At 39.8% G+C, this 14,009-nt stretch overlaps 1 protein-coding gene across 11 annotated transcripts in view; it reads left to right on the top strand.

Moving 5' to 3' along the window:
* The window catches only part of RUNX2 (RUNX family transcription factor 2), a 358,973-nt gene that overhangs the window by 204,106 nt on the left and 140,858 nt on the right, over positions 1-14,009 (top strand). For 9 of the 11 annotated variants that reach the window (XM_070074034.1, XM_070074039.1, XM_070074031.1 and 6 more), the window contains one exon: positions 1,518-1,679. The exons of the other annotated variants lie outside the window; for them this stretch is intronic. In XM_070074034.1, coding sequence (XP_069930135.1) covers positions 1,518-1,679 — 162 coding nt within the window. The remainder of the gene's footprint in view (positions 1-1,517; positions 1,680-14,009) is intronic. 11 annotated transcript variants of the gene reach the window in all.

The raw sequence follows: 14,009 nt of genomic DNA, 5'->3' as shown, positions 1-14,009 counted from the left end.
ATCTTAGGAAAAACTCATGCCTTGTCATAGACTCTTTTTTTAAGAGTTCAACTTTGACTGTTCAAATATATTGTTTTTGAAAATTACGCTTTTCATTATCAAAGAGTGGTAGATGACACTGGAGTAACTAAATCTACTCCAAATGTATGAGCTCCAGTTCAGGTGTCTTAATGGAAATAGACCTGTGTTACCAAGAATTTTTTTAAAGAAAGAATTCATTTTTGAGTATATCTTGTACTACTCTTTTCATAATAGTTTTGTCATGTAATTCTCATATTCCTGCATTTCAGCTATTAACTCTTTTCCCTTTACAGATAAGGAAACAGACTCAGAGAAACTTGACTGAGCCATTAAGCCAAGATCACCTAGAAAGTACGAGTCTCATTACTCCTGAGATTAGTAGTGAGGCCTAATTTTGAACATTTAGAAGTACAAGCAAATTTTAATAGACCAAGCTGCCCTGTGAATAGCTTGGTCTATTAGAATTCTAAAAATTCACATAAAAATTTAAAAATTAGCACAAGAACATATTTTAAGAGAAAATTGCTTATGATTTTGTTTGATTTTCTCCCAAGTAGAAGCAAAACTCTGAAATAGTGTGTGCCTCTTTGCCTTGGAAATATACATTAAATTTACCTTTTGTTCCTAGGTAGACTAGTCTGTTAGTCAGTTTACTGGACCTTAAATCTGTACCTTCAAGAAACTCTATAGAGATACATCAAAACATATTGTCATTGTTCAGCAATACTTCTACCCAGTTGACTGCCCACTACTTTTATTTGTGCCTGTAGGTAACACTAGGCCACATTCCAAACACGTGACATTTTAAAGACAGACTCCAGTAGGATTAAAAACATTTCCCTGTTCTCCTGTTTTGGGTCATTTTCTTACTGTTAGAAAATCATATGTATAACATTGAAACTGGATAGTGATGAAGCTTTGCAATTTTAAATGGTAGTTGACCTTGAAATTAACTTTTATCTTTTCCCTAAAGGTTATTTTCTGGTTTAAATTAGCATGGGAACAATATAACCTGCTCCCTTCCTTTCTGTTCATCTTAGGAGCTGCCCCCTCCAATCTTTTCCTTTCTCTACTGGATGTATAGCAGTAGGAGCACAGTCTGTATGTTCTTTAAGCAAGTTAATTGTTTAAAAAGATTTATATCATTATGTATATTATATATAAATAATATATGTTTGATGGAGGAAGTTCGGAGAACACAGAACATAAATAAGACATAATTCCACTGGTAAAAATAACCAAGGCAGATTGTTTTCTAAGTGACCATTAGACTTGCCAAATGCAAATATTTATATGAGAGAGAGACGGTCCTTATTCATGATCCATTTTGCTGCTTGGTGCTATTCAGGGAGTGAAAGGGTGAGGTTGTGGGAAGCAAATGTTATTTTTTATATATTTTCATATTTTTCTGCTTTGTCCTGAGTTTTGGGTTGCATGTTTCTAAGACTGCAGTGGCTGGTCCAGTAAAGGTTTTTTTTCCTTCTTGTTTTTCTCAGACCCCAGGCAGGCACAGTCTTCCCCGCCGTGGTCCTATGACCAGTCTTACCCCTCTTACCTGAGCCAGATGACGTCCCCGTCCATTCACTCCACCACCCCGCTGTCTTCCACACGAGGCACTGGGCTTCCTGCCATCACCGACGTGCCCAGGCGCATTTCAGGTAAAGATGATGCCTGAACTAAACACCTACCCCTGTGCAGGGGTCCAGGGAAGCGGGATGGGCCAAGCTTTGTCTGATCTACACTCACAGCAATTCTATTAGAGGCATGTGGGCAAGGGTAAGGCAGTGGGTAAACTGGGTCTTCTGAATTATGGGGTTATCAAACACTCAAGTGTTTTAAAGTCAGGGGACTGAAAATCCACCAGAGGTGGCATATTTTTCTTAAGATGACATTTAATGCCACCCAGTTGAATTGTATCCCATTTGGTGCCCATTACCTCTTGACTAGGACCTTCTCCTGAGGGTCTTAGCCAGGCCTCCTTCTGCTTGTGTTCCTCTCTTTTCCTAACATCTGCCTGTGAGCCGGATTACTGCTTGGGTGGCACAGTCCTCCATTCCTAAAGGCTCATGAATCCCAGGAGTCCAAGTTAGTCAGTTCCCGAAGATAGCACCTGCCAGCTTAAGGTCCTTGTCAGAAACTAGTCACTCAAAGTGCAGTGAGGCCTGGGAGAGTCTTGAGAGACAATTCAGAGCTGGCCTCTGAGCAGCCAGCCCAACAACAGGGCAGCCTCTCTATGAGGCATACAGCACCCTGCCGTCACTCAGTGTGGTAGTCCGGTGCCTGCAGATTATGCCATAGGCACCACAAAAGTCTGTGGCTTATGGGGGCCGTGGCAGTGCTAAATGACCTGACTGCCTCCCTCTCTCTCCTGGAGAATTCATCCTAGAGAGCCAGAAAGTGTCCATGACAGAAAAGTTAAAGACCCTTGGCCAAAGGTATGAGTCTTGCAAATAAGGAAGAAAAGCCCTCAGCATGCTCTGCTATAGGAACTACAACACTGGCCCCCAAAACAAAAAAAAAAAAGGCACACACCCCACTGCATTCCATGTTGCCAGACACTCTTCTCTGGGTTCGGGCCCCAAGTACCTGTGTGACTCCTGGCCAGGTTAATGCCTTTCTTTCTTTCTCTTTGTGTTCCTGTCTCTGTTTCTCTCCCTTCTCTCATTTTCTGCAAAGCTCGAAGCCGTTACTCACTCCGCTGAGTTGCATCACTGACAAGCTGAAGCTCCACCAGCAGGCTTGCAGGTTTTCGTTAGTTCAGACTCCTTTATTTCTTTCAACTTGGGAGGAGGGAAAGCTTTGTTTCTCAAGCAAATAGCAGGAAAGGGCTCTCTGGTCCTAGTGCCTTCACATACTCTGCTGCAGATGGACTCTCGTGGGGGTGAGTAGGGAAAGAAGAGGGGTGGAGGGAGAACTGTAAGATTCCTTGGGAAACCATGTTACCACTTTTCGTTATGACTGCTATTACTATTTTTATGAATCACATGGTATTTATTGTCACGTTGTGCAGAGTATAGAATTTTATTTACTCCCCTTTGGCTGGACTCACCATCTCCTTTAGGCAAACATCAGTTAAAGACATAGGAAAGCAGGACTAAGGCCCAGGGAGGAAACCAAGGGCTGATGCGAGGTTGAAGGCACAGTGTTTCAGGGCATGGAGTTAGTTCTAGTCATTCCTTCTGTATTTCACACTGAAAATCCATTTTGTTTTACACAGGGCCGGAATGACACTTTGATAGAACAAACTGTGGCTTGTACACACTTGCTTCTGTTGAGGGTCCCCTGGGGTTCCCATCTGCGCAACCCTCTGTGAATAAGATTGAGGGGTTGGGGGAGTGGGGAAGCACCAAGCCTCAGGAAGCCATTGTAGCTTTAGACTCTTGTCTACAGAACTTTCTCACTGAGGCTTATTCATGTAATAATTCACTGGGAAACCACTGAAAAAATGCTGTATGAGTGGGTACTCATTATTTATCATTTACATGTCTAGTATAGAGCACCCAGATTATTTTGAATCAGTTTACTGAGGAATACTGTAAACATTTCATTAAAACAACACAGTCTTTCGATTCCGCAGAAGAGGAGGTGGGAGCAGAAACTGGTTATTTATCCAGTCATATGTTGATCTTAGCTGAAGGTAGTAATGAGCCTCTGCTTTAAACTGGTTTACAGCTGAGTCTAGTCTGGTTTTTTCCTCCTGCTCCAAGCATCTCTGTGAGTTGTTGCTGGTAAAGTAGCAAGGTGCCAGGGTGGGAGGTTTCATATAAACATTAAAGGGAACAGAAAATCCCTCTTGTCAGCATGTAGGGAAACAGGAAGAAACAACTAGATGTGGGCTGTCAGGGAACTGGAGGAGCCCTGATTTACCTGGCCTTGCTGTGGGCTGTGGGGCTGTACTTCAGACCGTGTCGTTTGCAGTGAGCACCTTTTTCACTTCCCTGGGCACGTGCTCCTGAGAACCTCCTCGGACAGGCTGCTGTCTCATGTGTTCCCATGTGCCAAAGGCACATTTCTATCTTGTTATCCCTTTCCTATGGACGGCTGTCCCTAAAGTCCATGCCATAGAGGCTCCTACAAGTGAGACTCAATAATGAACAGTTTTGGTTTTTTTTCTGTCTTACTGCTTTTGTGAATAAAATCCTTTGGATCAAGTCCATCCCTGTGCATCTAGTCTTCACCGTGTTCTGTGCCAAATCAAACTGTTCCCCTGTCACATGCACAGCTAAAATATTAACCCCTAACCTCATCCCCAGGCAGTTCCATGGTCACTTTTAGAGATGATTCTTGGAACAGTTCTCATCCTTTTCTCTAGAGGAATGCACAAAATAATCTTGTATGATTTGGGGTGAGAAAGAATAAAATTCATTACTTATATTTAAGATTGGAGGTTCCAGGTTTGAATCCCTGCTCCTATATATATGTGGCAAGCTTCTTAATTCTCTGAAACTTAGTTATTATTATTAGGAAAAGCAGGGATATAATACCTATCTCTTAGGGTTATTGCAAGGGTATAAAGTGCTTACAACAGACCTGACACAGTTTGTGCCAAATAGATTGTAGTTGATATTATGAAGCTAAAATTATTTTATAAAAATGAAATATCCATTTATAATTTGTAGGCAAACTTTGGTTTAAATGGATCAAATATATAAAAATCTAAACTCTTGAATGGGATTTTAACAAAATAAATTACAACAGAACATATTTAAAATAAAAAACCCTTTGAATACTTAAATATTTAGATGAGTTAATACTCATGGTATTCACAAAGTACTTAACATAATACCTAGTACATGTAAGTACTCAAATGATTGCCTTTATTATTACTGTTGTATAGACTTAAAGTAAATAGAGTTAAAAGCAATAGGGAGCCAATCACAGAAAAGTCAGTTAAGCATTAAGAAAAAAATAGCTGTTCAGTTATGTCAGAAAACAGAAAATGTTGAGTTATGCTTACATTAACTGGGGATGATAATATACTTACATTAACAGGGGATCATAGGAATAAAAGCAACTTGAAAGATCCCTTAGAAGAACCATTCCTAAAAAAACTACATTTCATCCTTAAAGAGCATTTCAGAGAAAAACCATGATTCAGGGGATCCATTTCCACATCTTTCTTTACTAGTACCTTTTTCTTATTTAATTTTCATTTATTTGAAAGAGAGAGAGAGAGAGAGAGAGAGAGTGTTCTCCCATCCACTGGTTCACTTCCAAACAGCTGTGGCTGGGCCAGGCCAAAGCCAGGAACCCAGAACTCATTCTGGGTTTCCCATGTAGGGTGGGGGACCAAGTACTTGAACCATCCTCTGTTGCCTCACAGGGTGTTCATTAGCAGGAAGCTGGACTTGGAAGCAAAGCTGTGATTGGAACTTAGATATTCCAGTATAGGGTGCTAGTGTCCCAAGTGGCATCATCATTGTTGCTCCAGATACATGCCCCAGTTAGTATCCTTCTGAGTAATTTTAAGTGTAACTATAATTCCAGACTTAATGAATTATAATAATGACAATGATATTGAATAGCACATTCCAGGGGCTGGTGCTGTGGCTCACTTGGTTGAATAGCATATTCCTGTTATCTCCCTCAGACCCTTTTTGGATAGAAGTTATCATTAAAATAAGATAAAATAAAATGACCAAGTTGTGTCACCTCTGATTCCCTGTATTTCTATAGAGAAAGATATAATACTCAATGTCTTAAAGGTCAGTGGTGCAATATTTCAGGAAATATTTCCTCAACCTTGAGCAGTCTTAAATATTTTAGCAATAGCAGTGATAAGGTTATAACTGAGTTATTCACAAGTGTTGACTAATAGGACCTACACTTTTATGAAGAGTTGGGATTGTGTTGAGTTGCATAGAATAATCGAGCACTACTTATCAGAGAACAGATTATTGGCAGTATAGAGCAGAAGCAGCAAAAGATGTAGTCTTCCTTTCCCATGGTACTTACTATGTGTATGACTTTATCATATAATATCTGCCTGAGTGATTTATACATTACCCATCTCATCTTACATAGTCCTAAAAGAATATTCTCTATGCAGTGGTAGTCAGAAAGTTCATTCCCATTGATAAGAGAAAGGTATAGTAAGGTAAAGGCTAGCTTGCTTTATACAACGCGAACTGTTGTATTTCTTTATAGCTGTAATAACAACACCCCAGCATTTTTGATTCCAGTGCACTTGTGAGATTTGACACAAAGATTATAGTTACTGTCTGGAGGTCATTACAAAATAATGTGTAGATAAATAGTTGCTGACTTTCAAAACACATTTTACATAGTTATCCTGCTATGAAAAGAACCACAGCTGCTTATTATTCCTGATTCTTTGGCTTGTGGCTCCCCCTCCTTGGAGAACTTACATACATTTTCACCACAAATTACTCCTCCCCCCTCCCACTGACCTGGGTGAAGTGGCTTAGACTGACCTAGGTCTGTGCTACTGTTTGGCATACCTGAAGTTGAAAGAGATTTACACAGCCAGTTTTCTGTTATTGTGGTCATTGTGCCCAGGGGCCTCTCTGCGGCTCTCTGGAGGTCTCTTGGAGATTTAGGATATATCAACCATAGAGTAACTTAAGATATGTGTGTGTGCGTGTGTGTGTGTGTGTGTGTGTGTTTGTGTATACACGTACATATAACTACATGTACGGGGAGGGTCCTAGGTATTTTTTTGCCTCAGTCACTTTGACGAGGCTACTACAGGTTTTCTGGATAATTTTTCTCTGCATCTGTGGCATTTCTTTTACCCAGGACAGAGTTAAGAACTGTAGTCTTTCAGAAGGCTTTTTATTTTCCTATTTAAGAAAATAGTTTTGAATCCCTTCTTTCGAAATAATTATCTATCAAAAATTCCATTTAAAAATTGAACAGCATAAGACTATTGAAGATGTCTCTTTTTTAAAAATATTTACTTATTTATTTGAAAGGCAGAGTTACAGAGAGGCAGAGGCAGAGACAGAGAGATCTTCCATCCGCTGGTTCATTCCCCAAATAGCTGCAATAGCCGGAGCTGGGCTGATCCAAAGCCAGGAGCTTCTTCTGGGTCTCCCACATGGGTGCAGGGGCCAAAGACTTGGGCCATCCTCCACTGGTTTCCCAGGCCATAGCAGAGAGCTGGATCAGAAATGGAGCAACCGGGACTCCAACCCCTGCCCATATGGGAATCCGGCACTGCAGGCGGCAGCTTTACCCACTATGCCACAGTGCCGGCCCCGATGTTTCTGTTTTTATGAGTGTCAGTTGCTGAACTATCATAGTTCCAAAAGTCAGTAGACTAGGCACTAGTCTAACAAATAAATTTACTAAAAATTATGTTATCACTGCCACAAAATCTGGAAATTGTCCGTGGAAAACCCCAGTTGACCACTCAGGGTCTGCCAGGAGGATAATTTCATGTAATTTCAAAGCCAGTGGCGTTTGATGCCATTTATTTAAAATTGCCCCTTAGAACCATGTCTCTGTCAAGTTTTGAAACCAGGAGCTTCAGTAATGTGTCAAGTATACGTGAACATTCACTTCAGCAGAGCAGCTCTTAACTCACAGGAGGGAGCAGCGCCTTCAGAAAGGTTAAAAAGAAAACTCCAGCAATCAATACTAATAAACCAGAAAGCTAAAACAACTATAGTAAAACACTAGAGCATCTACTTTTTAAACTGCAACCATTCCTTTATTAAGAGCCACCTGTTTGGTGAACATGCCTCGCCACAGCAGCCACGGGCAAGTAATTAAGTTTAATAGGAGCCACTCTTATTTTGAAGAAGTTCTCTGTTTAAAGCCACAGAGGGGGAAGTTATTAAACTTAATGGACCCTCAACAAAAGCAAAGCCCTGTGTTAACAGCTGAATGCTCAGTATTCTTCTCTATTTTATCAACTATGATCAATTAGATTATTTTTGCATTCTATATGTCTTAATTCATCTTTCCCCTAAAAATAGGCACCTTCTGACATGAGCAAGGGGTGTTTTAATGTTACAAGGACCTCAGTTTACTGTAACCTTTGATTTACTGGTGCTGAGGACCTAAGAAGTGGTTCCATTCCTACTAAATCAATTGGAGATGGTTGGCCCTCATTGCAAAGCTGACGAAGCCTGGCCGTATGACTAATGACAGTTATTTGTAGCTAGACTCAGGTACCAAAACTCAGAGTGAAGCCTGTGGACATGGTTTGACGGATTTTATACATGGTTCTTGTCAGTTGTTTTTGTGGGGATTTATTTCTGACACATGCACAACCACCCACACATAGGGAAAAGATTTAGTAATGAAAGGAATCATGCTTCTGCAGGGATGGCAAACACATGGTTATAAATTTTATTGACAGATTTGCTGCAGTCGCCTTTTTGTAGAAGAAAACTTGGGAGTGTGAATCTCATGCGACCAAAAAATATTAATTTTCTAACAGCAGTGGCTTCTGTGCTGCTCTGGGATCCAAAAAGAGGGGGGATGCGATTTAATTCAGGAAGCCTGAGTTTTAGTTTGAATGTCACTGGAGAGTCTACGTGTTATTTTCAGATATGGCAGTTATTTATTGTGCCTCAGTAGTACCATGTCAGTGACTTACTTGAAGTTGCTTATTCTTACGTCTCAGAGGTTCTGCTTGGAGTCTAGTGATTGGTGTTTCTTAGAACTATCAATGAAGAAAGTTTGCCTTGTCAGATAAATGGTAGTGGAAAATATAAGTTGTGTCACTAGCTTCAAATATGCTATTACATTTATGTTTTTAAATTAACACTTTACTTTTTATAGTAGTTTTTTAGGCTCACAGAAAAATTGAGCAGAAAGTAAAGGTTACTATATCTTCCCCCTACTACCTCCCACTCTCTTCTGTTATTTATATCTTGCATTTGTGTGATCTGTTTGCTACAAATGATGGACCAATACTGATGTATTGTTATTAAATAAAGACATACTTTACATTAGGGTTCACTCTTTGTGTTGTGCAGTTCTGTGGGTTTTGCAAATACACAATGTTGTGTATCCCTGCTGCAGAATCAATAGGGAATAGTTTCCTGCCCTAAAAACCTCATTATCACCTATTCATCTCTCTTCCCATCCCAGGTACCACTGACTTTCTTTCTTTCTGTTTTTTAAAGATTTTTTTATTTATTTGAAAGAGAGAGAGAAACAGAAAGATAGATAGAGAGATCTTCCATCTGCTGGTTCACTCCCCAGATGGCCGGAATGGCCAGGCAAAAGCCAGGAGCCAGGAACTTCATCTGGGTCTCCCACGTGAGTGCAGGGGCCCAGTGCTTGAGCCGTCTTTCACTGCTTTTCCTCAAGTGCATTAGCAGGGAGCTGGATTGAAAGTGGAACAGCCAGGACATGAACCAGCACCCATTTGTGATGCCAATGTTGCAGGCAGCAGCTTTACCTGCTACGCCACAGCGCCGGGCCCACCACTGACTTTCTTATTATCTTTATGGTTCTGCCTTTTCTAATTAGCAATGTCTTAAGTTTCCTTAAGACAAAATATGCACTGGCATATTTTTTATTTTTAAAATTTAATTTTTAATTAAAAAATTTCCTCGTAAATAAGTTCTTAAATGTTTACCTTTAGGTGGTCATTGACATGAATTCCAATACAGAACAAATCAAGTTAAAAAAAATAACACAGCTGTGTGATTGCTGCCTCTCAACTCTCCTAGGTAAAGAATGTTCCTTTTCTCCTTAGAGATGCCTGGCTGGTGTTCCTTGAGTCTGCCTTGCTGTTTCCCACTTCCATGCCAGCTCACTTCTCCACAGCAAGAGCAGGGCCCTGTTGCTGTCCCTGGGGTAATCCTTTCCCCACCATCCCTTCTCCTGTCTGTCCTCACTGCATGTTACCTCTGCACTTGGGATGCCCTGAATTTGTGCACATCTTCCTCCTGTATAACTGATCACGTGCCATTCCCCTTTTGTGGAAGGCAAGCTTCTCAAGGACAGCAACTATGGCTTACATATTCTTGAGTCTTAACAACCTAGCCCTGTTTTGGCCCATAGTAGGTGCTTAGTCATGTCTAAAACAAGTATTCTTGGGAATGAAGTTGGAAAAAAAAAAAGAAAAGAAAAAGAGGAAGAAGAGGAAGATAGGCATGTAGAAAAGGAAGACAGGGTTTTGTTTACCTGGAACAACAAAGAAAGGGCACAACAAAAGACGCTTCTATTGTGGATAAGGACAGGAAATAGCACAGTAAAAGTGTGTATGTGCAGTATATATTTTTATCTCCAAGTCTTCTTGCAATGTGTTTCATATTTGGAACACATTATCAAGACTGCATCTGTTTCCATAACTTGCTGCTAACAGTTAGTAATAATGCCAAAACACACTTTAGGTCCAGCTTGAAACCAAATGATCAAATAGAATTTTTGATTTCTAATTTAGAGTCTGACATTAATTATAGCCATCATGTAATAAAGTGTCAAAGTCTTTTCTGAGAAAATACTAAATGAAAATTAGTTTAGTTGTAAACTGAAGACAAAGCTATTCCTCTAAAAGATCTGGTTCTGACAGCTCTTATTTCTTACCCAGTCTTATTTTCTTTAGGCGAATTATCCTGTATCCCTCTTCCTTCCCCCTTTTCTGCATAATATGGTTTCACATCATCACATATCTCACTGTCCCAGTCAGTGGGTTCTGTGCACACCGTGGATTTGGGCCATTTTCCACTGCTTTCTCAGGCCATAGCAGAGAGCTGGATTGGAAGTGGAGCAGCCGGGACTTGAACCAGTGACCATATGGGATGCCAGCACTGCAGGTGGCTTTACCCACTATGCTATAGTGCTGGCCCCAGTCAGTGTCCCTTTTTATGCCTGGCAGATTCTTTGGCTCTGTTAGTGCAGGCTGAAAGTGGCCTGCACTCTTCTGATGACTGTGGTACACTGCTTTCTCACATTTGCCCTTTTGTCAAGCGGCTTTTCTCCTTTTCTTTACCTCTATAGCTGTTTATTAGATCAAGCTGAGTTAGTTAGTCCTGGTAGGCATTATTTGATTCAGGTAATTGCTACTCACTAAGAAATTTTTAGATTTTAAAAATGTTATCCTATATATTAGTAGTCCCTTGCATTCCTTCTTATGTGGGATACCTTTCTTCTGTTCATTTTAATTATTTCAAGTCAGGTCAACAAATAAAATGTGTTTAAGGTAGACAAGGAGTAAAAAAGAAATAGAAGACATAGTCTGTGCCTTCAAGAGAGTTTCAGACTCATTTAGGAGACAAAATAAAGTGAAGATCATCATGCCCTGTAATGCCAGCCATTGTAGATGTATAAATATGCAAAGAAGCTTCAAAATTTTAGTGAATGGAGATCTCTTTTGCCCTTCTGCACAGTTAGTTCACATCCATAACCAACTTGAAGTGATTTCTTTTAGGAATTTTCTTAAAAAAATAAATTCCTATATAGTTCTGTTCATACTAGACTTTTACTCTGAATTGCTTCAATAATTTTTAAAGTTTTCAACTTTAAAAATTTCAGACTTTTACTCTGAATTGCTTCAATAGTTTTTAAAGTTTTCAACTTTAAAAATTTCATATGATGCTGTGTGTGGCTTCAAAATGTTAAGATGTGACAAGAATGTGTAAGATCTTGTCTTCTCTCAGCTAGATTGAAAGCCAGGCCTCTCATCCTACTCCTTTGGTATCTCTTCATAAGTCCTGTTAGATTGAAAGCTCCCAAAGGCCAAAAGCCTGACCCACTGGTCCTTTGCTGTCTCTCTGTAGTTCTTATTTTAATGCTCTGCACGTGTGTGCTCATGGAATGTGCTTGTATTCAGCAGAAAAGTCCGCCCAGCAGTTAGTGGTACACATGCTTGAGTCACTGCTGCTGCGACTGTTATTAAGAATTGGCTAATAGATTTAGAAGTGGGCTTACTTAGGAAACTAGCGACAATTGCCTTTATTTCATATTCCATAAACACAAGTATGGGTCCAGCCTATGACATATTATAGAATTTTCCTGTATCTCTAATAAAGTATAACAACAGTGTTAGCTCTATGCTTTAACATGTGTGTGCTGATGTGAATGTATTCACCTACTCACTACATTTAGAATGAATTTTCATGCAAGTATTCTTGACAGATTTATTATTTGTCACATTAATAAGTACCAGTCAAAATAATGCTTTTTTTTCTTTCAGGAAAAATAGACCATTGAAATCTTATATCATAGCATTATTTTGTTATTTTACTTAGCATTGATTTCTCAGGAAGTATTGATTGGTCACTTCTTGTAGAAAAGGGATAGAGACTTCATGGTTAGCGTAAGTTCTTAGGTTTGCTGTTTTGTAGAGTTATGAGAGGAACCTTAGAAAAGAGGCAAACAAAAAGATTTTTTATAATTAAAGTTTTATGGGTTAAAATGCAAATGACAGCTCTTCAGTTTGAGTTGTTCAAAGCCATTGGTGAACAATACTTGATTTTGATTTTGAACAGTTCAAAGTCAACTTCAGTCTTCTTGTTTATTTTTCTGAAAAGCAGTCAGGGAGGCATGTATTCCGAATTGGGTCAGAATTAAGTAACTTAATCTCAGCAGATTTTGTACCCTATTTGACTATATTGTCTAAAGTATTTTTATGTGACCCAAGAAATTAAAGAATTTAAAATCCATGAAAGTCACGCAAATAAAACAAGACTTGGACAACATTGTTCCTGAGTATCTCAAAAGATTTATTTAAGCAAAAAGGTGTCATATCTTTCCCAGAGAGTCTGTGACCTTAAGTGACCACCTTGGAAATGCAGCCAAGCAGGCAGCCTGGGATCAGATCAATGTTTCTGTAACTGAAATTCATCTCTCTCCAACCAAAATGTTCATGGTCCAGCTCCCCATGGCAATCAGCAATAATGCTACAGTTATTGGAACAGTAATGACAAACATAATGATGGTTATAAACACACTCTGCCCTATGCCAAGGAGATGTGGCCACAGTAAATCCATACAGAATTAAGAAGAACCCTTTCTAAACAGAAAATATAACGGAAATAAAAATAGGCTTGGAAAAGTATAGTAATAGTTTGTGGTACTCATCGTTAAAGAAAACAAACCTGTAAGCTCCCATACTACACTTCAGGAAAATAGTGAGTTCTCAGCATGGCTTGCTCTCAAGTCAATAAAATAAACAGACATTACAAAAAAGGCACAGTGGAGAACTGACCTACGAGGTTCTAAAAGGGAAAAAGTTTGACCCCTTGGGCAGTTAACAGAAAAAGTTAAAGTTGTTCTCTGACCTTAAAATTTGGCAGGTGCCACAGGTACCCTCTCAAAGGTAAACAAAACCTCAACCTTTGTAATCCAGCAAATGGGTGAAGTGTTTGAATTTGGACATGCATCCCAAAGGATTGAACCCAACACTGACAAAAGAGCAGATGCTCAATAGAATTATGTTGCATTGATTTGGTTTCTCAGGAAAACATTTCTTCCATAGTCCAGGCATATGACGTAGTGATTAAACCTCCATAGCATTTTCAGCAGTATGTTGGAAACAGAACTTGCCTGGAATTGAGGATCTTTCTGTTGATTTTTGTATGTGCTTCTGAGTTCTTGAACAGATCACTTCCAATGGGTCTTAGTTTCCTTAGTGTGAACTGAGTTGGTTAGGCTGGATGTTCTCCAAGTTACATTATAAAGCTTTGTGTAGCTGTGATTCTAAATTAAGACCCCAAATGATAGGTTTTCTTACAGAAAAAAAATGTATTAATCATCACATCATAAAACTAAATACTACAGGGGCCGGCACTGTGGTGTAGGTTAAGCCTCTGTCTGCAGTCTGGCATCCGTATGAATGCCAGTTGGAGTCCCGGCTGCCCCACTTCAAATCCAGTTCCCTGTTAATGTGCCTGGGAAAGCAGCGGAAAATGGCTCAAGTGCTTGGGTCCCTGCACCTACGTGGTGGACCCGGACGAAGCTCCTGGCTCCTGGCTTTGGTCTGGCCCTGTCCCAGCTGTTGCAGCTATTTGGAGAGTGAACCATCTGATGGAAGATCTCTTTCTCTCTTCTTCTCTCTCACT

This window comes from Oryctolagus cuniculus, chromosome 5 (assembly GCF_964237555.1).
Source record: "Oryctolagus cuniculus chromosome 5, mOryCun1.1, whole genome shotgun sequence".
Taxonomy (NCBI): domain Eukaryota; kingdom Metazoa; phylum Chordata; class Mammalia; order Lagomorpha; family Leporidae; genus Oryctolagus; species Oryctolagus cuniculus.
This window is presented reverse-complemented; position numbering and strand designations above follow the sequence as displayed.